The 26,735-nt window shown below is 45.6% G+C and overlaps 1 protein-coding gene across 1 annotated transcript in view; it reads right to left on the bottom strand.

The window, feature by feature from the left end:
- The window catches only part of Rfx8 (regulatory factor X8), a 70,298-nt gene that overhangs the window by 37,775 nt on the left and 5,788 nt on the right, over positions 1 to 26,735 (bottom strand). The window contains exons 2-4 of the mRNA XM_026408624.2: positions 25,928 to 26,051; positions 18,823 to 18,884; positions 17,600 to 17,686 (exon numbers count right to left, since the gene is read on the bottom strand). Coding sequence (XP_026264409.2) covers positions 17,600 to 17,686; positions 18,823 to 18,884; positions 25,928 to 26,051 — 273 coding nt within the window. The remainder of the gene's footprint in view (positions 1 to 17,599; positions 17,687 to 18,822; positions 18,885 to 25,927; positions 26,052 to 26,735) is intronic.

A 26,735-nucleotide genomic window follows, 5' to 3' on the forward strand; every position in this document is an offset into this window, starting at 1 on the left:
AATCATTGCAAGGGTTTCTTCAACCAAATTGGACGGAGTGCAATTTCTCTACAATTCCACACTGTATCAACATGCTACTCCTTATGTTTGCTATGGAAAATGAATGCAAGACCATAATGTGAACAAATTCAGCTCCATCCATCCATCCATTACCCATTCCTTAAGCACCCTACAGCCACCTGGTCCATCCAGCCAACCACCCACCCATTCATCTATTTACCCACCATCCATCCATCCACCTACCCACCCACCCACTCACTCATCCATCCACCCATCCACTCATCCTTCCATTCAAACATCTACCCACCTATCTACCTATCCATCCATTCAATTATCCATCTATCCACTTCTCATTCATTCATCAAACATTTATTGCTCATTGTATGTCAGGCATTGTGTTGGTCCTTGGATAAAGGTGTGATTGAAACAAAGTATGTCTGACTTACCTTATCTATTAAGGAAGGAAACACACACACACACACACACACTCAAACAATTGCAGAGATGTTAGTAAGGGCTATTTGCTGGCAGCTGAAGTATACTGTTAGGGTGTTTGCCAGGGTCGCATCCTGGTCTTCCGTTAGCTCAACAGTCCACATGCATGTCTAATGACAACTTGACCGTCTCAAGAGAGCATCCATTGTGATTAGTTAACTTCACTTGGTTGGTACAAGACACTTGCACAGCACTTATTAAACTCTTCAGACGATGACAGTAATCTTCGTGGGGTACTCAGAAATCGGAATCTGGCTCACTGGGTAGAGATCAGAAGCACCGTGAATCCTACCATTACTAAACCCCATGTCCCTGGGTTTCTACTTAAAACCCAGCAATTCTGCCTTCTCTAGACATCCCCAGTTCTCTGGATCTCCTCATGAAGCCAATCAGCCCCACACTCATTCCACCGAGGAGCCAAGTTACCCTCCTCTTCAGCTAGAGAACAACAGCACATGGCCGCCCACCACAGAGCCTCAGTTCCCGGCACGCCACCTAGAGTAGAGCAGCACTGTGGAGCCTGTGATTATAGAAACCGAGTCCTCTGGCTCTCTGTGTACGGTCCAGGCCTGGTTCGATGAAAAGGAACCCTGAGGGAGACCTTCAGCCTCACCACTCGCCGCCCGCCCCCACCCCTGACTCTCATACTTTGGAGTAATGAGTAATACTCCCTTGACTGAGTAAGGCTCTCAATTATTTCAAGTTTTTAGATGAAACTCCCAAGTCTCTGCCATGTGGTCCATGCTGAATGTGGATTTAATTCAGCAGTAATTGAACAGAGGGTGGCATTACCCTCCTCGTCTTAAAAGGACGACGAAGGCAACTGCCTGCCATTGGGGGCCTGTGTGTGTGTGTGGCAGGAATCCTCTTGGGGGGAGCTATGTCACTTTTTAGAATACTTTGGGGGATTTTATGCATTGGAACAACAATAGTGGGAAAGAGAAAATATTCCAACCTCACAGAGAGATGGGATCTTGTATAACAAAGCGCCTTTCTCCACTCGGCCAGTCAGAAGCAACTTGCTTCTTCAAAGAAATGGTGGTGAGGGGCTGGGCTTGTGGCTCAGCGGTAAAGCGCTGGCCTAGCACGTGTGAGGCCCTGGGTTCGATCCTCCGCACCACATAAGAATAACTAAATAAAATAAAGGTAGTGTGTTCAACTACAACTAAAAAATAAATATTAAAAAAAAAGACATGGTGGGGCTGTGTTCTCACCTCTGTGAGGCCCCGATTCAGGAGAACGATGCATAACATGGGTCATCAGGAAGGGTGAGGTCAGGTGCATTTTTATAAAAAAAAAAAAATCAACCTCGGTTCAGAGGCCTCTTGCAAACATGCAAGAGTTAGGGGGTGAGCAGGAGGTAATAATACTGCTGGGCTACAAGGCAGGTGAGCAGACAATCGCTGCTGGAGACCAGCCTCCTGGCAAGGTGGGCGTTGAGGAGGTCCAAGTCAAGGGTGGTGGTGCCCCGAGGAGCTGCAGATTTGGCTGATGAAACGCTGCCCATGTGGGCTGTGCTTGAATCTGGCAGCCAAGGCTGGGCTGCGCTAAAAAGTCAGGCTGTGGTAGACCAGCGCCCCACCTCCCCATACTGGGGTCTACCACCCAGGAGGCAGCATGGGGAGGCTGAGGCCAGAGTCGGCCTGGAGAGGAAGCTGCCAGGGTGCCAGCCAGGATGGCCCCATGTCTCCAGGCTCACTGGCCCTGGATTTTCCCCAGTGTGGTTCTGAGTCAGGTCTTTGGGTCATTTATTAGGCTGTGATCAAAAGCACAGCCACTATAAACTATGGCTCCAGTGAAACCACACACAGCATCCAGAGTTGACCTTGCTGAGATGGAAGGGCTTCCAGTCCCAGAGGACGTCTTCTGCTGCCTGCTTTCTGAGGCCTGAGATGCATTAGCGGTCTCGAAGCTTGTGGCACAGGAATGACCTGAGGCAAGTTTGAACCATGAGGTCATTTGGGGTCCTTGTGGACTGTCCCCTCCATCTGCTGCATCCCAACCTAGGATGTCAAGGTGAATGACCAATGGAGGCATGGGAGGGGAGAGAGCAAGGACCAGGAAGATGGAGGAAATCTCCCAATGTGGTCAACCTGCATTCCTCTCTAGCTCTGCAGCAAACCAGCTGCAGTTCCTTGAGCAAGACTCCTGAGCTCTGACCTCAATCTTCCACCCCATCAAGGGAGGGGATGGGGTTTGATGACCCCCAAGATGTTTTCCAGCTCTCCACTAACACTACGAGTTCCTCCCAGCTCATCCACCCAAGGTCAGATTCTCAAGGCCTTGCTTCTTGTGTGAATCAGCAAATCGACAACCTGCTCTCTGTGCAGCACAGACCTGGCATGAGGATCACGTGAACTTCACTAGTTTTTGTGATCAATTTGGCTTAAAAAAGCAGGGAGGGATGGGCATAAAGAGGACTGAGACACACTTGTACAGCACACAACTTTAAAAATAACATTTCCCACGAGGTCTTTCAAGGGTAACATTCGCTTCCTACGCTTTGGGGGTGTTTTTGCTTCTTGGGTCTCGCTAACAATCTGCATTTACATTCTCAGGTTTTGACATCGTTTTGTCACTAATCCAGACTTTCATTTACATCATTTTGGCATCGTCATCTGCCCTCACAAATCACTCTAACAGCAGGGAAACAACTTGAAGCAATTACGAAGGTAAGAGGATAAAAATGTAATAAAACCTAATTCATGTACCAGACTTGTTCAGGGTCGGGTTTCAGAGCAAAGGTGCTTCATCTCCCAGTCAAGGAAGGGCCAATCTGCAATCCTCTCCCAACGCAGATAAAATAATTATTTTTGATTTTGATTAGACAATGATACCCTTAACTTCATGAATATTTTTATGCAGGAAATAAAACAGTAAAATATATATACACATTCATATAAGAATATATGTCATTGAGATTACAAAAATCTTGTGTTATTTTGATTATACTAACAACGTGAATCACTAAAATACACTGAGCACTTATGGCTAAGTGCTTGACTTGGTTTACACTAATCCTCACAGAAGCCTGTTAGGAAGGTAGATGAGAATTATTATCCCATTTTACAGATACGGTGGGGGGGGAGAGAGAGACACAGAGAGAGAAAATATGAATTCACAGAGCTGGAGACCCTGATCTGATTTCAGAGTAGAGTATTGCCTTTTCTACTATTTAGTATACACATGTGTCAGATTAAAAAAGATGATGCAGGGACTAGGGATGTAGCTCAGTGGCAGTGTATATGCCTAGCGCGCACAAGGCTCTGATTCAATCCCCAGAACCACAAACTCTCCTCTCTCTTCTCCTCTTCTTTCTCTGCCCACCCCACCAACACACACACACACACAGAATAAAGAAAGACCTAAGTTTTTTGAAACTCAAAATGAACAAGAACAACATTATTTCAAAAACTGGCGTGCGCTCTCAGAGTGGCTTGCTCATTTCCTGCATCATGGGCTGTTGCTATCCTACTAATTAACTGTATCCTGACCGATTAGCTTTTATGAACAACTTAATTGCAAAATGATGACCCAGGGGAAATCTCTAAGGGGTGGAAAGTATAAGTCCACCGCGTTCGCCTTCTTGAGTCACAACTCAGCCACTTGGGGGTAAGATTTCACTGGCAGACAGCAAATAACACGTTGCATTCACTGGGCGTCTCTCCAGGGGAGACAGACAACCAGGGATGCTTTGAACAAATGATATAGTCCTCCAGACGATGTCAGAGGACTCGGCATGGTATCTGCATCAAAGCCTTTGCCAGGCAAGGGTGTGGTCTGGTGCATACTTCCCCACATGTATGTTTTAAGCTGCTAGACAACAACCAGGTAATGCATATTTTTTTAACCTTCACAAGTTCTAACCAGTCTTGAAAACCATAGGGTGGACAGGGCCAAAAAGCGGGTTGCAACTTGGACAGCTCATTAGTACCTGTGAATTAGGCTCCCGGGGTTCATCAGAGGCCTAGCAGGGGGTGGGGGTGGGGGGCTGGCCCCACAAAGACCCAGCTCCCCCTCTCAGCCCCTTCTGGTACATCGGCTGCACCAACAGAAGGCAAAGAGGTCCTGCTGCAGGAGGCAGACCCTCTGAGGGAACCACTGGGGGCTGGCATCGTCAGACAGTGGGTGCCCACAACGGCCAGGCTGAAGGCTGGCTCCCCCAGAACTTGCTCTCCCCAGGGCGGGGCTGGAAGATGAGCCCTCGGCCTTTCTGCTTTGTCTGCACGCAGCGGCGGAGCCAGCTGTGGACCCGTGGCCCACATTCCCAGGCAGCCCCCTGAGCTCATGAGTTGGCTGTACAACAAAGGAACCGAAGAACAAAGGCACAGGGTGGTGAAGGCAAAGCGTTGGATGCTTTTTAAAGGCTTTTAAGGCACAGAGTTGGACAAGCTGGGGAGTGGGGAGAGAAAAAGAGCATTGTGGGGGGTGGGTGAGGGCAGGGGTTAGTTTCCATAGATCCTGAAGAGCCGTGTGAGACCCTGCACACCTGATTCCAGAATTGACAGTGAACACCATGGGGGTTCACATATCTGGAAAACGATCAAACCCTTAACCAGGGATTTTGCCCAAGAGGTGAAGAATATAAGTGAGTTCAGCATAGCTCCTCTCTAGGTCACACACACACACACACACACACACACACACACTCCACTGCCTGCCCCTGGCCCCCGTGGCCCCCCAGACTACAGTAACTGTACTTGGGCCTCGATTCTTCGGTGAATTTCTAGGTCAGCAGTTATACCCAGGTCTGGTTGGCAGCTAAACAAGACTGGAGTCCGAGAAGCCTGATCCCTGCCAAACTGTGCTGCCCTTGAGAGGCCGGAGGCAGGAAGGGCTCTGGACGTCGTGGGGGCCTTGTGGGCATGGTGGGCACGGCACACTGCGGTCATCTTCATGAAAACAGACACCAGGCCCTCGAGAGTTTCATTTGTTTTAAAAATCAAACTGGTCTCTCCTGGATCCAGGACAGAGGCTGCCTCAGCAGTTTTCAGGAAGAATCACCACGACCCCACGCCACCCACTGAACACCAGGGGCCTTTGCTGCCGGCCCCTGCTTCAGGTGTCCAGAGCTAAGCCACCTTCAGTGTCCTGCTGCTTCTTCAGGGAAGGGGTGCCCTAGGGGGTCCCAGAGACCTGGGCATCTGGGCCTCTGAACTGATGGCTCTTAGGGGGACAATATAGAGGCCATCGGGAGGAGACAGGGGCTGGTCTTGAGACCGTGTATTTTAATTAGGTGTGTGTGTGTGTGTGTGTGTGTGTGTGTGTGTGTGTGTGTGTTGCTGGGGACTGAACCCAAGCCCTTTTGCATGCGAGGCAAGCACTCGACCACTGGGCTGCACCCCAAGGAATGTTCAACTCGCCTCTCCCAATTGAATTCCAATTTTAGATCAAATAAGAGGAAGAGGGTTTCTGAACGTCGTCTTTGCTGTACTACAGAAAAATACCTGCTTCCCCGAGGCATGAAATTTTGGAGAACAATGAAAATACTCATCTGAAGCCTTGCTGGGGGTTGGGGAGGGGGGTTCCCCTTTGGCTTTTAAACAAGAAAGAGAGAGAATCTCTTAAAAGCCATTTGTGAGCGGAGCCAGCTGCACACCCTGGGGCTGATGACTTCCAGGTGTGCGGGTTCTGCTTCTCCTTTGGTGACCGGCCTCCCAGTGCTGAAGAGCCCTGTTCTGGCTGTGAGAGATGCACAGTGCACACGTCCCCAGAGGAGAAGCAACTGCACCGCCATTTCACCGTCCACACGGATGGGGACGCCAGGAGAATGCTTCCAGAGAAAGGAAAGGCTGGAACTTCAACTGAGAAAAGGGACCAGGTGTGAGCAGAGCAAACACTAAAACCTCTGGGCCACCCCGAAATGGGTGGGGGATATTTCCACCATGACATTTCTTTTTTTAAATTATTATTATAGGGTTATGCTTGATTAATTTTAATTGAAATTTTTATTGAGGTAACTGTATATTTATATGCAGTTATAAGAGATAACTGAGAGATCACTTCTATGCTGACTCACTTCCCCCAACAGTATTATTTTACAAAAACTAGAGAGCAGTCATTCCTTGGTATCCATGAGAAATGGTTTCCGGGAATCTCCAAGGGTCTCATTTCCCCTGTGCCTGGGTCTCCATCAGGGACTGATTCCACGAACCCCTGCAGATACAAAGGCCTGGGGGTGCTCAGGCCCTATAAAAAATGAGGTAGTCTTTGCACAGCACCTAGGCACAACCTCCTCTGTATTTAAAAATCACCTCTAGATCACTTACAATACCTAATACGATGTAAATTCTATGTAAATAAGTCTGTGTATATTCAATCCAGATGCAATTTGTCCCAAATATTTTCTCTTCATGGTTGGTTGAATCTGAGGATGTGGCACCATGGATATGAAGGGTCAAATGTACAGTATCACAACCAGATATTGACAATGATACAATTCACTAATCTTACTCAGATTTCCAAAGTTTTACTTAAACTCATTTCTCAGTGTGTGTGTGTGTGTGTGTGTGTATCTCTGTAGGCTCACATACCCACCACCACAGACAAGATATTGAACGGTTCCATCACTGCAGGGACAGATTTGGTTTGCCCTTTTATAACCACACCCGTGTGTTGCTCCTACCACCCCGCCCCCCCCGGGGTCCCTAACTTCTGGCAACCCCTCATGTTCCCCCATTTTAAACACTTTATCATTGCACGATGTTGTGTAAGTGGAATCCTACGGGATATGACTTCTGGAAATTGGAGGTTTTTTCCTTCAGCAAAATTCCCTGGAGAGTCCCTGAAGTTGTTGTGTATACAAAGTCATCTTCAATGCTGAATAGTCTTCCATGGTGTGGGTATATCTGTTTAACCAGTTACCTGTTGAAGGACATCTGGGCTTATTCCAGTTTGGGGCTATTGTAATAGCCCAAACATATAAATATGCTATAACGTTCATGTACAGGTTTTTGTGTGGACATTAGTTTTTATTTCTCTGGGATAAAAGCTCAAAAGTGAAATTGCTGGTTGGAATGGAACTTATGTTTAGTTTCATAAGAAACTGCCCAGATGAACCATTTTATATTCCTACCAGCAATTCATTGGTGATCCGGTTTCTCTGCATCCTCACCAAAGTTGGAAAAAGCTGAGGAGGGGGGTGTTGTCACCGTTTCTTATTTTAGTTAATTTGATAAGTAGGTACTTACATCTCATTATGGTTTTAATTGGTATTTCCTTAATGACTAAGGATGCTGACCGTCTTTTCCTGTGCTTATTTGCTGTTTATCTGCTTCTGTGAGAGATGCATGTTTATGTCTTTTGCTTATTTTCTAATTGGATCATTTGTTTTTGTACTGTTGAGTTTAAAGCATTTGTTCTATACTCTAGAAACTAGTTCTTAAAGAAAATGTAGGGAAAAGGTACACTCATATGTTGCTGGTAGGACTGCAAATTGGTGCAACAAATATGGAAAGCAGAATGGAGAGTCCTCAGAAAACTTGGATTGGAACCACCATTTAACCCAGTTATCCCACTCCTTGGTAGATACCCAGAAGACTTAAAATCAGCATACTATAGCAACACAGCCACATCAATGTTTGCAGCAGCTCAATTCATAATAACTAAGCTATGAAACCAACCTAGATGCCCTTCAACAGACGAATGGATAAAGAAAATGTGGTATATATACACATTAGAATATTACTCAGCCATAAAGAAGAATGAAATTATGGCAATTGTCGGTAAATGGATGGAACTGGAGAATATCATGCTAAGGGAAATAAGCCAATCCTAAAAACCAAAGGTTGAATGTTAGTTTTGATATGTGGCTGCTAACACACAATAAGTGGAATGGGGAGGGAAGAATAGAAGTTCACTGGACTAGTCAAAGGCGAATGAAGGGAAGGGAGGGAGGATGGGAATAGGAGAGACAATAGAATGAATCAGACATCGCTTTCCTATGTTCATATATGAATACACAGTGAAAGTCCACATCACATACAACCACAAGAATGCAATCCTAATTAGAATAAGTTCTATTCCCTGTATGTGTAACATATCAAAATACATTCTACTGTCACGTCTATCTAAAAAGAACAAATTTTAAAAATAGTTGCCAGTCCTTTGTCAGCTGATTCACAGACGTCTCCTTGTAGCTTGTCTTTCCACCCTCTTCTCGTGGGATTTCCCAGATCTAGTGTTTTGGTTTTGATGAAGTTCAACTTAAGTTTTTCTGCTATGGATCAGGTCCTTGATGTCAAATCTAAGAACTTCCAGCCTCACTGTAGGTCCCAGTGATTCCATACTATTTTTGCTTTGGTTTTTTTGTTGTGTTTTGTTTTTGTTTTGCCGTGCTGGGGATCAAACACACGGCCTTGGGCTTGCTAGGCAAGCACTGAGCTCTACCCCCAGCCCTTGTTTTGTTTTTTTAAAACAGGGTCTCACCATATTGCCCAAGATGATCCCACTCAAACAATCCTCCCGCCTCAGTCTCCCAAGTAGCTGGGACTACAGGTGCTGGCTGTATTCTTGTATTTTAAATTCAAGCCTCTGATCTACTCTGAGTTGATTTTCATACAACCCATGAAATACAGGTTGAGGTTCGTGGTGTCGCCTGGGGGTGTCCAATCTCTCCAGCACCATCTGCTGAAAAACTACCCTCCTTCCACTGAATGACTCTTGTACCTTTGTCAAAAATCAGCTGAGCATAACACAGTGGGTCTAGTTCCAGGTTCTCTACTCTGTTCCACTGATCTGAATATCTATGCTGACACCAATATCACAGAACCTGAATACAGCTGCTACACAGTGGGCCTTAATCTCAGGTACCGTGTTTCCTCCTATTATATTCTTTTTTTAAGATTGTCTGAACTATTTGCCTTTCCATATAGCTTAAGAATAAGCTTTTCTGTGTCTAAGGAAAACCCTGCTGTGATTTTTTTTTCTAACAACCTCATTGAGAGATAATTCATATACCACACAATTTACCCACACAAAGAGAGCAATTCAACGTTTCCTTAGTCTACTTTCTGGGTTCTACAATTGTGCAGAAAAGAGATAACAGGCCTGGGACTTCTGTCCTTAGAAAGGCTCTCTGCAAGTCTGGCCCGTGAGCTGGCGTCTGGGAAATTGGCTCTCGGAGTGTTCCCAGTCAACAGTTAGCTGATAAGAGTGGTCCGCTGTGCCTAGAAATTAAATCATATGGTTTGTGCTGAACACCTGCTTTCCTTCTGGGAGTCTGTAATTTGGGCAGGTGCTAGGCAGAAGGTGCTCAGGTCACCAGCTCCTCCATGAGAACCTGGAAGGATGCTGCGGCCCTCCTGCGCTTCCCTGGGCAGAAGGATCAGTGCCTGTTGTCATGTTCTCTCTGGGAAGGACAGGGAGGGAGGAGCCCAGCTGGCTCCCCCACATGCCTCTTCCTTTTCCCTTTGGGTTCTGCCTGTGTAGCCTACATCGCTGTCGTGAACTTTAGTCATGAGGACAACTGTGGCCAAGTCCTGGGGGTTCTACTGGATCTCCAGAGGTGGAGATGGCCTTGGGGACCTATGACCTTGGGGATCTAGGACACAGTGGTGGCATTGACGAGCTTGCTAGAGGAAGCCTCCACTCATTGAAATAGGGCTATCTAGTTACTTGGGAGAAAGAGATTCCCCAGATGGGTTAGGTGGGCACGCATTTAGGATGGCTGTGTCTTCCTGGGGGACTGGTCTTTCTATCCCATGTCATGTTCCCCTTCGTCCCTCATAACTTTCTTTTCTCTGAAGTTCACTTGATTCGACGTCAAGACAGCTACACCTGCCTTTTTTCTTGGTGGCGGGGGTGGGGGTGGAGGGTGGGATTCAGGTTTGCATGCTGAATATTTTCTCATCCTTTTACTGTTAACAAATTGAAAAATGTGTTCTAGTTAGTTATACATGACAGCAGAATGCATTTGGACACATCATACATAAATGGAGTACTATTTCTCGTTCTTCTGGTTGCGCGTGACGCAGAGTTACACAGGTCATGTCAACCTATATGCACAAAGGTCACAATGTCCAATTCACTCTACTCTCCTTCCTACCCTCATCCTTTCACTTGCCACCTGACTCTTCCATTAAACTTGAAGTGAGTGTCTTGTCAATTTATTGCTAGCAGGATTTTACCGCTTTGAGCAACAGGTACAAATCTCTTTTCCACTTAGCTCCCCTTACCTTCCCTGATTTAAACATCTTTGTTTTGAGTATCAAATGTTTTTATGACCTTTATTTCAATCACCAAATATGATTTATAAAATTCATAAAGAAAGAAGAGTCTATTCCTCATTCTTCCTTCTTTCTCTGCCCTCCTTTCCCCTTCCTCCCCTTCTTTCCCTCCCTCCTTCCTTCCTTCCCTCCCTCCCTCCTTCCTTCCTCCCTCCCTCCCTCCCTCCCCCACCCCTCTCCAGTATTAAAATTGAAGCCAGAGACACCCTACCACTGAGCTACATTCTCAGCCCTCTTTCATTTTTTAAGACAGAGCCTTGCTAAATGGCTGGACCAGACTGGCTTTCAAATTTGCAATCCTCCTGCCTCAGCCCCCTGAGTCTCAGGGGTTGCAGGTGTGTGCCACCCCACCAGGCTCCTTCTGCTCTTCTCCGTGTTTCTTCTTTCCCGATGCCCCAAGTTTCCTGCTGTTATCATTTCATTTCTTTCAGAGGACTTCCTTTAGCTCATCTTTAAGGGTTAGTGAGCTAGGGCAAGGTGTATTTGTTTTCCTGCACCTGAGAATGTCTTTCTCTCCCCTTCATTCCTGAAGGGTAATTTTGCCATCCAGATGGGAACTCGTGGTTGAAATACATTCTCTTCCAGCTCTTGAAAAACCCAGTGCCTTTTCCTTATGGCCCCTTGGTGGTTTGAACCAGAAACGTGTTGTCATCAGAGCCTCTGCCATGGGTCATGTGTCATCCCTCCGGTGGATTTCAGGGTTTCTTTTGTCTTTAGTTTTCAACAGCTTAATTTTTAGCATCTTTGGGTGTTATTTCTGCCTCTTGGGTTTACCTGGTGCCTGCTGGTGCTGCCTGAGGGGGCAGAAGGGCTTCCCAGGCTGGACTGCAGGACTCCTCTCTGTGGTCCGCGGAGGAGGCCTTCTTCCTACTGGTGCGCTACCTCTGGGTGGGAAGGAGGACCTCGAGCTGAAGGACAGAGGCTTCCTGGACCAGGAGGCTTGTGTAGCTGGGTCTCTCTGGATAGATGAGCTTGCATTCCTCAGTGTCTTTTGGTGGGAAAGGGATGCCTCACACTCGTGGAGGAAGGAGAGCGTTCCTGCCCCTGGCAATTGATCTTTGCAGGATTCTCCATTAAAACTTACCTCCACCCCACTTTTTGCCTGATAGTTAGGAGCTCGAGGAAGAATGAGTCCACCTGAGCTGACTCTGCTGTCTAGGCTGGGGCTGGGAGACACTGGCTGGCTATGGGGGCATAGGAGGAGGCAAGGTGCCCTGCCACTGTGCTGGGCACACGGGCCTGGGTCCCAGGGCAGCTCACTTTACCTGTCAGGGTTTCCCTTCAGCTGCCTCTTACATTAGCTCCAGGATTTAGAGTTTCTTTTAGATGGAGGGGAAGAGAGGAATGGTCTATGCCTACACCACTGTGGTATACCACTGAAGTCTCCATCAATTTTAACTCATCATGTTTTAACTTATTAGGAGCAGCCCTACAATTGCTAGCATTCCACTCACTAGCAACAAATTATTTATATAAATATAGATATTAATATAAATATGTATATATTTTGCTTTCAAGAAGTATCTGAGATAGTTCCTATTAAAGATGGTACTATCAAAGATTTCTATCAAAGATTCCGAGATACTATAGATTCACTTTTTCCTGCTTCTGTCCTCTAATACAACCAACAACCTGGAAATTATCCAAAAGATGACGATAAAAGAATTCCAAAAGCTGGAAAAAAGAAGGTGGAATAGAAAGTGGCAGTTATGGTAAGTTGCCTGGGTTTTCCTTCTAACTCCCACATGCTCCTGGGCTGGGCCCTGGAGAAATCCACAACCCAACATGGTCAACAAGCACAGAAACAAATCCCAAGGAGAGCCTTCACTCTCTGGTCCAAGGACTAGGAGAGAGGAGGGGGGCCCAGCAGAGACCTAGAGGGGGCCGCAACCTTCCCTCTGCAACCAGGGCATGGGCTGGTGGCGCACTCTGCCCACAGCGGCAGCTTCAAAGTCCCGGTGGGCTGCCCACTGCACACGTACCCATGCCCAGGGCACTGACCCATCTGCATGGACCACAGTGCAGCCCTGGGCCAATCAAACGCCCAGCACACACTTGGAGCACTGGAAGCGCAGGCCCAGCAGGACCTGTGTGTGTCTCCATCCCACAAGGGGCACAAGGAGCCCAGGCCCTCTCACTCTGGCTCTCCCCACTCCCACAGACTGTGACCCATGGATGTGGTTCAGCCCCTACAGGTGGCATAGACGGGGACAGCTCAGAAGTTCTAGCAGCACCAGAAGAAAAAAGAGCAGAGGAGCACGCGAGAACTCCTAAAACTGAACTGTCATTGGAACCACAGCCCACAAAACAGGCCAGAAGCTCCCTGCTAAGCCTAACTAAGGAGGCTGCCTTCTACCTACAGGAGAGGGTTTCACAGGATCCAGAATGTTCCGTATCACAACCACAATGCCCAAGAGACAACAGAACCTACCCATAACCCCAAGAGCCAGGCAACCCACAAGGGATGACAAAAGACTGTCAACAGATGACAATACCAAGGCAAATCAGATGCTGGGATTACCTGACAGGAATGTCAAGCCGTCCTAAAAATGTTCCAACAAGTAATTATGAACTTCTCGAAACAAATAAAAAAGTAGCTTCAAAAAAAAAAAAGTCATACACAAGAACCAAGTTAAAATTATAGAACTGAAAAACACAGTAACTGGAATAAAAACTATCTACAAGCACCCTGAGAAAACCATGCAGGTATGATACAATAAGTGCTTCAAAGCCAAGAGGAATATGTTCCTCCATGTGCCCGAGGCTGTTCTGTGCATGTTTTCTTATATTAACTCTTTTAAGAGCTCCACAAACTAAATACTATTATTATCTTTGTTTAATGGATGAGAAAACTGAGAGAGGTTGAGTGACTTGCCTAAGATCACACAGCTTACTAGTAGAGCTGTCAACTGATATGAACAACTCTTATCCACATGTAGCATTGTCTACTATTGCTGCCTCTTTGGGAGAATTAAAGTGTTTCCATAAAAATCTAATGGGCCATCTCTTCAGGCCTTCTGCAAAAGTCTCCTAACTGATCTCCATTACCTCCCTCATCTCCTTGCCTAGGGTCCTCTCCTCCCACCCTCCTGCTCATCCACCAAGCTCCACCTTCAGCCTTCCTATCTCATCTTTCAACTCATCCCTACCTCAGGCCCTTTGCACTTGCTCTTTTCCCTTTATAGAATGTTTTTCTCCAGGTCTTCATTGTCTGGCTCCTTTTTTCACATTTCTGCTGAAATGACACAGTCTCAGTGAGCCCTTCAAGTGACGTGCCTTCAACTTTTTGTCTTCAGATCACAGCTTCTTTTTTCTTTTAATTTGTTCTTTTTAGTTACACATGACAGTAGAATGTGTTTTGGCAAAATATACATACATAGAGTATAACTGGTTCTATTCAGGATCCCGCTCTCGTGGCTGTACATGATGTGGAGTTACCCTGGTGGTGTATTCAGACACAATACACTAGGAAAGTTAGGACCGATTGATTCTGCTGTCTTCCCTATTCTGCCCCCTCAACCTTCCCTTCGGTTCCCTTCGCCTAATCCAGCGGATCTCTGTTACTCCCCTCCCAACCTCCCTTGTCTGGGGTCAGCATTTTCTTTCTCCCTGACTGCAGTCCAGTGAGAGGAGAGGTCTTGGGTATCTGTTTCACTGCTTTACCAGAAGTAGCTACAGCAGGCCTGGCTCATCGTGCGTGGCCACCCAAATATTTGCTGAGTGAATGAATTAATGAATGGAGGATGAGTTATAGAGTTTCCGTTACAGGAAAACCACAGATGAACTCGCTCACTGGAGGCCTGATTTGTAAGACTTTCTCCCACAGGGCCTCACATAAAAAACACAATAGGCAACATTTTCATATCTGATTCTTAGCAATGTAGCACTTAATATGTTTCTACCTTCAAAAATATACAGTTAGCATTTCTTGAAAGGTGGCGTTGGTAAGAAAGTTACCCTTCAATCTTAATGCTTTTTTTAAAAAATCCCTTAATTGGCCAAGACACTGAAGTTCATCAGTTATTAACTATTTGTTCAACAGGGAGCACCAGAATAGCCCGGGGCTTATCTCATGGGACAGTCAATGTCACTCTTATCCTTATCTTTGCCCCTGGTAGCCCTCTTCCCCCTCATGATGGCGATGCCTATTTTTGTTCCCCTCTGAAACCAGTGCAGTGTCCTTGGACACTAGGGACTGCCGGTCAGTGGTTTTCCCGAGTGTGCAGGGCTCCCCAAGCCATCTGCAGTTAACTGGCCGCGGGGTGCGCTGGCCTGCAAAGCTGCTGGGACCTCAGCGCAGCCTCTCTGGAGTGCACTGTTGGCAGAGGGGTGGAGACCTCTGCGCCCATAGTAGGGACAGTATGAGTAGGGACAGTAGCTGAAGTGAATCTCTCATCACGACGGCTCCCTTTCCTGACTCCTCAGTTTTTGTCCATGTCACTTTTCCTTGTGTGTGACTAAGGGATGATGAGGAGATATAGGAGGAAGAGCTGGGGTATTTGGGGTTGTGTGTGAGGCCTCTGTGGGGCACATGAGGCTGAGTCATCTGTGCTCCCTACCATGACACTGACTCAGCCAACGGCCAGATCCTGAGGACTCTGCTTCTGTGAGGCCCTTTGACCCACCTCCTTCTTGGTCACGGTGCTCTTCTAAATGACGGCAGGAGCCCCAGGCCCATCTCCAGGCCCATCACCCTCTCCTCCTTCATCTATTCTTCTTAATCTCCAATTTCCAGTTTTCTGAAGATACTTCAGTGCCTAGCCTAACTGGGGATGTGTTTTCATCCCTGCAGCGACAACAAAGCACCTTAGACAGGGTAATTCAAAAACAAAAGAGATTTGTTTCTCCCAGTTCTGGAGGCTGGGCAATCCAAGATGGCGGCACCAGCGGATCCACTGTCCAGTGAAGGCTCTCTCTCTGCTTCCTAAGAGGGCTCCTTGTTGCTGCATCCTCACATGGAGGAAGGCAGAAAGGCAAAAGGATGAATGCTGTCTCCTCCCATGGCAGAGGAGACCAAAGGGCCAGGCACTCAGGAAACCACTTTGATTAACATCATCGACTTAATTCACGAGGGTGGAGTCCTCACGGCCCGATCACTCTCTTACTCTGGTTGCACTGGGGATCGGTTTAACATGAACTTTAAAGGGACCCAAAGATTCACACCACAGCAGGACAGAAATAAGCCAAGCTCCATGGTTCTTGCCCTGGTGGAGGTTTCAATGATGGCTCCACCTGTTTCTCAAAGAGATGCCTCCAGAGGAGGTAACCCTCATCTCCTGGCCTGGCAGCCCAGGCCCTCAGAACTTGCCCTCCAGGTTCACCCTCTACTAAACTCCATGGCGGGACAGCAGGAGATTCCGAGTGCTTATCCACCTCCCTTCATCTCTGCTCATCTTCCTCCCTCAGTCTGCACATCCTCGGACCTCCTGTCTCGATCTCCCACTCCACCTGTCAAAATTCTCATCTGTCCTTCATGGTTCAGCTCAAAGCCCGACTCCCTCACAGGTCCTTCAAGTTCCCCTGCCCCAAATCTGTGCTCTCCCTCTCATGGGGACTTTAGTCCATTTCTGAAATGTATCATGTTGTGCTTGGTATGACAGATAAGTGTTCCTCTTAGCTCCCCTATCAAGCAGTCAGAGAGAAGGAACCTTGTCTGGTCCTTACAGGAGGTTCCTCATCTCTCCACCAGAGCAGGTGCCTGGCACAGAGGGTGCTTCATAAAAAGGGAGGCAATCCAGTTTTTAATAACTTATTGTCCACACTTGAAAAGTTCTGAGTGAAAGGGGCACGATTGACCATTATGCTGGACTACAAGTGAGACTGGAATTGTCTTAGCTACGTGGACAGCCAGGCATCTATTTATGCTAACTGAAGCCCAATGCACAGTTTGGCAGAAATGCTGGCCGGGTAGATGGACAGTGACCCGGATGGGAAATGTCTGTCTACGTTTGTTATGGATGTAGCCATCATAGGCCTACCCACATGGCGCACCATCTGAAGCTGGTCAAGTCTGTGGATGAGGAACCCTCTAATAAGTAGGGCCAACAGTAATCTCAGTGCAGGACGACAAGGGTTTAAAGGAAAGAGCAGTGACCGAAAAGAGTGAATCAGGAGAACCGGAGGAAAAAAAAAAAAGGCATTAACAGAACTTTGCGACCCAAGGGAGTCAAGGGTGCTTTTGGGATGACCCTGGGTACAGATTCTGTTTGGTATCATAGATTGAAATAAGGAAGTTATGTGGCAGAGGCGATTTGGAGGGAGATTATAAATTTAGTTTTTTTGCATATTGAGTGTGAGGTTCCAGTGGGTCATCTAAATGGAAAAGTCCGGTAGAGAGCTAAGAAATAAAATCCTAGGAAGTGGGAGGGCTCAGGACCAATGCTAGTGATTTGGAAGTCATGGACCTGGGGGAACCAATAGATCAAAGATTTAAAAAAAAAAAAAAAAAGTTATGAGGTATCTTAGGGCCAAACAATAGGAAGGTTGACAGTGGTTATCAGAGTAGATCTGCACTCAATGGGGAGGGGAGAGGTTAAGAGACAAGAGTCACTGGATATTAGATGACACAGAGTCCTCTGGGCTAAAGGAAGGTTCCAGAAAGAAGTAGCCAATTGTGTCAGAACCTTTTACAGAAAGGTTCAGAAGAGTAGAGACTCACTCAGTGAAACATGGCTTTGGTAAATGGGACAAGAATCAAAATAAAAACATCCACGGAAAAAGATTTATCTGGCCAATAATGTCGCCAGAGTCTAACAAAGGTGTGCTGATCTAGAGCGCTGACGTGTTTCCATCCTTAAGAAGGACTCAAGCCAGTGAGACACCACTGAAAACAGGAATGGTTCTAACAGGACCCAAGCACCCGAAGGGCAGACACTGACCTGGGATAGCTTTTCTCACCCAGCAGGTATGAATACTGGGCATAGAAGAAAGAAGTTTTCTTGATGTATATTCCATCATAATGATACCTGAAAAGCAAAAGTTGTCTTTAAAATTATGTCAAACTACTGGACAGGTTTTGTGGAAGACACAGAGCAGGATAGCAAAGAAAGACCTGCAGTTCTTTCCTGGGTTCCATCATGACTCCACTTATTAAGAAAAGCTAACTGGCCCTTCAGCCTAATTAAGATCCATTAGGTGGACAAAGCAGCTTTACTGGGACAGAAACCAACTTAGGTGGACAAGCGGCTTTACTGGGACATCAGCCAAGTCCAGGAGCACACAGACTTCATACACAGCAGCCTTGAAATGGGCTTGTGGATCCCAACTCTGCCTCCTCGGGATTGAGCACCATCTGATCTTCAGGCGGTGGGATGAGCCATGCCTCCTGCTGCCCTGGGGGCCCAGCCTCCTGGCCATTAGCTTTGCGAAGGCCCCCTCCCCTTTCAGAATCCCAGTAAGGAAGCCAGGCTCCCACTCTGCAGCCCAGGTCCTCCTCTGCTGAGCCCAACAAACAGCAGCAGCTTGTCCAGACTCAGAAGAGCAAAACAAAATGTTTTTGAAGATAATTACTGCCCAATGTTAGGTTTGGCAAACCCTTCCACTGTCTTCAATTCCTCCATGGGTGGCAGGCCCTTCCCTAACTTGGCTTCCAACCCTTCTCACTGATTTTCCATCTTGATTTAAAGCAAACAACCAATGACAATAATCATTGAGTGACATCTGTGATAAGGATGCACCAGATAACGCTGGAATTTCCTTTCTTAAAACTACGACCTTGGGCCCTAGCCTCCCAAAGAGAATTCAGATATGCTGATTGGGCAACCACTTAGAAATTTTAGTTCAAAAAGTAATTAAAACAGTTCCACTCTTCTGTGTGTGCCATTACTTAAATATTTCAATACAGGCATTTACATGTCTAAACATTTAAAGCATTAACACAAATATATATACCTAGTGACCTTTGTATTTTAACAAAATTCCTAAGAAATTAGAGACCAGTATTTAGTTCTGAATAAGTTGAGACACTAGGACTGAATTTGAATTATGGACACTATTTGGCAAGAGTTGATTGTTCTGTGTTACACATATTGTCACTTATCTTGTGATTTTTTCCAAGTTCTTGCTTTTAACTTTTAAAATCAAACAAAGATTACAAACCCACCTGGCGCTTCCTCTTGTGCCCAGCCTCCGAGTGCCAAGATCAGGGAAAACCAAGCGCACGAGCTAAAAGAAGAAGCCAGACTTAGAGATTCAGTTTAAAAACTGAGAAACAAACTTCCAATCGTGATTCTTATGATGTTTAAATTATATTTCCTCTATTCTGACTATAAGGAAAATAAATGTTAATGAAACTTGAAAAAAGTCAGACCAGTTTGAAAAATAAAATATACTTCTCAGCCAGGCAAGGTGGCACATGCCTGTAATCCCAGCTGCTCGGGAGGCTGAGACAGGAGGACCATGAGCTCAAAGCCAGCTTCAGCAACGATGAGATGCTAAGCCACTCAGTGAGACCCTGTCTCATATATAATACAAAACGGGGCTGAGGATGTGGCTCAGTGGTTGAGTGCCCCATGTATATATGTACACTATATATGCACATACACACACACACACACACACACACACACTCACACACACACATGTATACACACTTCTCAGAAAAAAAATTGCCATTTAAATCTTGATGTCAAGGAGGGGCTGTGCCTCGGTGTATGGCACAGTTTAGCATGTATGAGGCCCTTGTTCCATCCCCAGCACCAAAAATAAAATAAGAAAATAAGAAAACAAAACTCCAGTGTCATTCCTTCCAGTCTTTTCCCCCCAAGCCTCCATATGTGTATGTGTTCTATGTATCTCTGTGTTAAATAATGGGCTTCCTACAATTCGCGTGTCCATAGCTTTTCATTCTAGTTTCTTCCCTCTATATGATAATCATTTCCCCTTGTCATGAAAGATTCTCTGCAAATGGGACTATTTAACAGACACATCACAGTTAGACCGTCTTGTGAGATGCTGTAATTATACTGTTTTCCCTCTTTTTCTAACGTAATAGTTATTTTCACTTTTTATTATTCAATTATCAATCTCTTTCATTCTCAAGGTTTTTTTTGGTTCTATTTTTTGAGAATGCTATTAAGCTGTTTAATAACATAACTACTTCGGATTGGACTTCTCATCCCCGTTGTCTTGATGTGCTCCTTGTTAGAGGGCACAAATATCACACTTGGAGATCAATAAAAGTCTGCCCCAGTTTCCTTGTCGGAGAGGTTAATGACGTTCAGGGCATCCAGGTGCCTGCTGGGTTGTGGTGAAATGACAAGCCACGGGGCAGGGAAGCCATGATGTTTGGAGCTGGCTAGAATTGATCTCTTTTTCTACAACCCTCCATAACCGCTCAGCCCCGGCTTCTGCTGGATTTCCTACTGGCTCCCAAGAGCAGGATTTGACCCTACACTGAAACATCATCATGCCTGGCTCTTCCTACAGGAAGCCAACACAGGCCTGGGTGTGGAGGAGGCGAAATGAAAGATCAAGGCAGGCAGGATCTGTGCCAGGAGTGAAAATGGAGAGGCTCTCTCAGGGAAGAACCAAAATATACAGTAGAAAAACAAAGGACAGGAGACAAAAGCCAAAGTGAGCCAACGGTGAATGCAGGATCAACAGTCAGAAGCTCCTGTTTTTAAGACATTCTGACAATTTCATCTCCTCTGACTTGTGCAAATCACTCAAAACCTTCCCATATGTCTAATTGTGAAATGAAACCAAGATGCAAAGAGTGGGCAGCTATAAACGTTTGTTAGAAAGCAGGCAGCAGGCTCAGAGGGGAGGTCCTGGGAAATAATCTGGTATTTTGAAGGGAAAAGCCTGATTGTCTGGCAACATAATTATCAGCACATTTTATATTATTGAGTATCTGCAAAGTCAGGATGTCCTGTGATTTCATTTTATGAACAGATATATTATAGTTAAAATGGAAAAAAGAAGGCTTGAGTGAGTACTTGCAAAAAAACATAATTTAGTTTAAAATTTATATTCTTAATATAGACATCACAAAATCGATAGAAAAAATACAACTATGGGTTGAACATTCCTAATTTGAAACTCCAAAATCTGAAATGCTTCAAACTCCAAAATATTCTGAGCACACCATGAAAAAAAGTGGGAAAATCCACACCATGGAATTTATTTCATGTACAAAATCATTCAATATATTGTTTTAAATTACCTTCAGGTATATATGAAGCTTAAGTAAATTTCATATTTAAACTTGGACCCCATCCCCAAGACAGATCATTCCATACACACACACACACACACACACACACACACACACACACACACAAGTATTCCAGTATGTGCATGTGTGTGTGTATATGTATATATATATGGAAATATTCCAGGATCAAAAAAAAAAAAAATCTGAAATCTGCCACACTTTTGGCCCCAAATATTTTGAGATAAGGGTTACTCAGGGTTACTCAAGTTGTATCCAAGATAAAATGATATGATGATAATATATACACACCTAAATACACCTGACCAGAGCACATGGAAAAGTACTAAATGCCTCCAATAATCCAATAAATATCTACTTAGAAATGGCTAAATATAATCTTAACCCAATAGGTTTGCAAGGTTAGGAATATCATAGATTTGGATAAGAATATTATGAGCTATTATGAGGGCTTTGAATTAGTTATAATTGTTTACAGTTCGCCGTGGGAAGCAAATCCATAGGCCATGTCCAAGAATCCATCCTAGGGAAATTACCAGATGATTTACGTTGCTTAGAACAGGGAAAAATTACTAACAACCTATATTCCCAATAAGGGACATGGTTAAATTAATTATGGTGCCTCAATATAACATGCATCTGAAAAATAGTTTAATGTGAAAACATTTGTGATATTTTAAGCAAAAGGAAGCATGATAGTGATGGAAGCTAACATTTCATGTGCTTCCTATAGACACACCAGGATGGTTTTATTCTCTTTACTGTGTTTTCTCATTCATTCCTTTAAACAGTCTCATGAGGTAGATACTATTATTAACCTTACTATTATTAATGTTGGCATTTTACAAATGATGAAATTGAGGCACAATGTGGTTAAATAACTTGCCCAGGGTTATAACCTAAGAAATTTGATCCTGGGTTTGGTGCTGTTAAAAATTACATGCTGGCTGGCTATTTATCTATCTATAGATGTTATTGGTATGCTCCAACTTACCAATAATTGAAAAGGCGTGCTCAAACAAAAATAATTGAAAAAGAAACCGGGTGTGGTGGTGAACACCTAAAATTCCAGCAGTTTGGGAGGCTGAGGCAGGAGGATCATGAGTTTAAGGTCAGCCTCAGCAACTTAGTGAGGCCCTAAGCAACTCAGGGAGACCCTGAATCTAAATAAAATATTAAAAAGGGCTGGGGATGTGGCTCAGTGGTTAAGTACCCCTGGGTTCAGTCCTCAGCACACACACAAAAAAAAGAAACAAAAATTTGAATAAGTGTTTAAGACAAATGTGGCCAGGAAGTAGGGGAATAATCAGAGACCCTGCAGGACCCACAGCCTCAAGAAGAGACAAAAATCAAACTGGGAAGGAGAATGTCTTCACAGAGGTCTATCTATCTATCCTCTGTCTATCTGCCCACCACCCATCCTTACACTGATTTCTCAGTCCGTCCATTCACATTGTCTCTTTATGCCAGGGCAGCAGACAGTGAGACACACCTCTGGGAACTGTTTCCTTGAGCTTTTAGCTAAAATTTAGCTGTAAAACTCAAAAAAAAAAAAAAAAAAAGCAAAAAAGAAAAGAGAAAGAAAAAGAAAAAGTTTTCAACTCTACTCACCCACAACGAGGTGGAGTGAGGAAGAAGTGTCAAGGATTTCTTGCGCAAGAAATCCTTGACACTTCTTCCTCACTCCACCTCGTTGTGGGTGAGTGGAAAGGGCGGCTAGGGACAGTGGGAGAGCCACCAAGAGCAGGGCCAAGGGGAAACCGAAATGAAGATGAATGTGGTCATTTCCTGGCTCCTGCTGCTTCTGCTGCTGCTGCTGCTGCTGCTGCTGTGTGTGCGTGTGCGTGTGCGTGTGCCAGTACACTATGCACATGTAGCTCTAACCCTGGACGGTGCAGGCACAGCCAGTATTTACTATCTTCTTTTTCATACTCTCAATTTCCCCATTTCCTGCAAAGGGGACGTATTCCTGTTCTCATCAGAAAACATCAGTGAATGTTATTTTAACAGAGGAAGCAGCCCTCCGGAAGCTCCCTAACCCATGGAAGACATCACTTGCACTGGGAACAGGCATCACCCATCACATGCCCCACACTGCCCCAAACTGCAGCCTTCCGACATCTGTGCAGGAACCCGCTGTGGAATCCACGCCATTCCCAGGGGAGGAGGGAGGAAGTGAGAATTGGGTACTTTGTTGTTTCTCTTGTAAACATGCTTTGGGATCATATCCTTTTCCCCTTCCCTTCCCTTCTCCATTTAGTCACAGACTTGGCAGCCCAGGGTCTCTCCCAGCACTGGCTCAACTAGACCCAGCCAATTGCTAATCAGAGCTTAGAAGTTGGCACCTTGGTGTTTCAGGGAATGCATTCTAAGGGAGGTATTAGGATGAAAAGTGCAAAATAATACATACTCTGCCGTTTGAAGCTTCACCCCGAGCTCCAAGATCTTACAAAAATATGGAGAAAAGAGTTTTTGCTCTAAAACTGAAACAACCTTGTAACCAGATCTTTAAAAGACACGGGAAAAGAAGTTTTGCCACCTTGGAAAAGGAAGCAGCGATCATATGTAGCCAAAACGTGACCACCTGAAGTCACCCACTTCCCTTCCCTCTAACAAGAAAAGGTCGTGGTGCCAGGCTGCCCCAAACTCAGCCAGGCCCTTGATGAAGTCGCCTAATATTCTGAGTGAGGAAACGGCAGAACGTGGCCTGGGGAATTCCGGGCTGGGCGGAAAGCCTCACTGAGAGTGACAAACAGATCTGCTTATAAACACGTGAATTCTACCAGGTGGAGAAGGCTGGGCAACCTCCCTGGGATTCCAGAAAACGGTGCTAAGCAGAGCTGCAGGTCCAAACGGGGAGAGGCGAACTGCAAGAAGTGGCAGCTCCTGGGTCCAAAGAGTTAACTGCACCATGATAACCATCGGCTCACAACAACAACATTCTTTTATACTTACGTAGAGTATTTCACAGTTTACAAAGCAGTTTGGGGAGGCCTAGTTTCATTTCAATTCATGTGAAAAAAAAATACTTGGGTTATTTTCGTTGACCACAAGCTTAAAGTGAAACACACAAAATGACATGGTAGGACAAAGGCCAAGAGAAGCTCCCTGCTCCAAAAGAAAAGAGTTAGTGCTGCTGTCTTCCAAGCACACCTGGGCTCTGCTCTTACCCTTGGGGCCATTTTTAAGAGGAGCAACAAGAAGTTGAAATCATGATGAAGTGCGTGGGCAGGGAGGTGAAGGTTTGGGAGCCCAGAATGTTCACAGTCGGGGAGGGAAGACAGGGAGATGTGAATAGTCATTTCAAATACTTCAGCAGTGGACGTATTAGAAGATTCCACCCCGTATCCTGTGATTATCACAAGAACTTCCAGCGACCAGAAGTTTCAGGGATGAGGACCTGAGTTGGAAGAACGGATCTACATATTTCAATATTTCAAAAACAAAACTGGAATCCACGGGATTTTTTGCTGATGGGAAGCCACTTGGAGCAACCACCTTGGGCCCTGATGTCACTCAGCTGAACACTCTGTGACTCTGTTAGTTCTCTCCCACACACACATGTGCAAGAAAAAATCTTTACATGCACACCAGGACACAGATACATGAGTGTTCTCAATGGCAACATCTGGAAAAAGCCCAAACGCAAATCCATGATCCATGGGAGAGTGGATGCGTAAACTGTGAAATGTTTCCCAACAGTCAAATAAACTTAGAAATGAAATTTTTTTCCCAAAGATTTCAGACAATACTCCTTTTAACAAAGCTAAATGACAATAATGAAAAACAGGCTTTTACTAATACATATAAATGTACTATACAACTCTTGACTTCTTTGGTGCCGGGGATTGAACACCAGGCCAAGCTCACCCTCTCCCACTAAGCTACACCTTTGGCCCCCTAAAACTTTTTTTGATAAAGGCAAGATGATGATGACTAGGGTTGGGGTTCCCACCGGTGGGAAAGCCAGGGTGATAGGATGGGGGCGGGGGGAACTGCTGGTACTGTTCATTTTGGGTAGTGGGTTCACAGATGTTTCCCACATGGTTAAAAATAACTTATCTAGTTCTTTTATCTGTATCTAGTTCTTTTTTTAATCTTTCTCTTGTTCTTTTTGTCTTTTTATCTAGTTTTCTTATCTAGACAAGTTCTTTTTAACAAATCAGGCCGTGCATGCATTAGGGATGAAAGTATTTCACGGACCATTCAATTCTGTCCCCTTGAAGATCACTAAAACAGGGGAAGAAATAAAGAGAAGAGGGTAGGAGGGAGGAAAAGAGGAAAATGATTTGGCATCTCTATGACCTAGTCAGCAAGCTCCTTTTCACTCAAATTATTTAAGCTCAAGCTACAGGGCCACCCAAAGTGGATGTGTAGGTTGTAAACTGCACCAAGGCTCTGGGCAAGGAGAGGAAGAGATTTTCATCAGCATGTATTCTGCCTGCCAAGCTGCAAATCTGACGTGGGCCATGTCTGTCCAGGGGAAGAACCCTTTCCCCTTTACAGAACTGTGCGGTCCCCTCATGCAGTTTGATGTCTCTGCCCAGTGAGGGCTTCCTAGAATGAAGCCAGCTATACCCACTAGCCCCAAATACATTCCAAAAATTTTTCCAGCGTAGTCATGTACCACATGATGGCGTCTTAGATACTGACAGGCTGCCTGTATGACAGTGCTCCATAAGTTTGTACTACCTAGTGACACTGCCACTGTCTGAGCTTATGTAAGTACAGACTATAATGAAATCACCCAACAGCTTCGTCCTTGGCCAGGCATGGTGGCGCACACCTGTGACCTCAGCAGTTCCAGAGGCAGAGGCAGACGAATCACAAGTTCAAGACCAGCCAGGATAATCTAGTGAGACCTTGTCTCAAAAATAAAAAATAAAGGGGGCTGGGGTTGTGGCTCAGCGGTAGAGCATCCCCTGGGCTCAATCTTCAGTACTGGGAGTTTGGGGGCGCTGGTGAACAACCCTGGCCTGTCACTTGTTAGTGTTCTCAGTGAAGACAGTCTTGCTAGCTCTTCCTAACTCACCTTCCCAAACATTGCTGGGTTGACCTGGTTCTCGGCATTCTGCCCACAGGTCTCCACATAGATCTCATACATGAGACAGCGAGGCACACTGTACCCTTCACAGACGCAGAAATTGTCAACCAACCTGGGGAGACAGCAGGACAAAGAGGAGGAAGTTAATACCTATTTTTCTAGAATAGGGCATTCTGATAGAGCCAATGATCAGACAGATGCATGGTGGGATCCAGCTAAATGAAGCCTGTGGGTTATTGAACTCCTGAAAGGCTCACATCCAGTCTACCTTTTGCTTGCGAGCCTGGGCTAAGAATATGAATTAGGGGCTTTTAGTTGTGGCTGGGCTTTTGCTTTTGTTTGGCTCTGGGTGGGTTGGCATGCTAAAAGCAAGCCCACGTTACTGGGCTCAGCAGACAGCGGTAACAGCACTCAGAGGTCACGGCAGACAGAGGTCATCCGCCTTGACAGGACAGCAAGATCCATATCACTTCAGAGTTATCAGCCTTCTCCCCTCTCTGTAGCAATGGCTCACGTGGTCCCTGACCCCTGCAACTCAGGGAAGGACACTGTATTTGACTCTTTGAATTGTAATGAGGTGTAAACCCGTAAGGCAGGAACAGAGAGGCACAGAGAGGCAGTAGATTTTCGCTCTCTTTTAATTTCCTGTTGGGTGCACAGCAAAAGCAGCATTTAGGTGTGACCTGCAGAACCTGTGACCTCTGCCCTAGGTAGGTCCTTCCTGTGCCCAAATGTTCTGGCCCTGGATGGGGCATGGATTTCCTGGTCACTAAGGACTCTGCCTGAGGTTCACAGA

The sequence above is a fragment of the Urocitellus parryii genome, chromosome 12, assembly GCF_045843805.1.
Source record: "Urocitellus parryii isolate mUroPar1 chromosome 12, mUroPar1.hap1, whole genome shotgun sequence".
NCBI classification, from domain to species: Eukaryota; Metazoa; Chordata; class Mammalia; order Rodentia; family Sciuridae; genus Urocitellus; species Urocitellus parryii.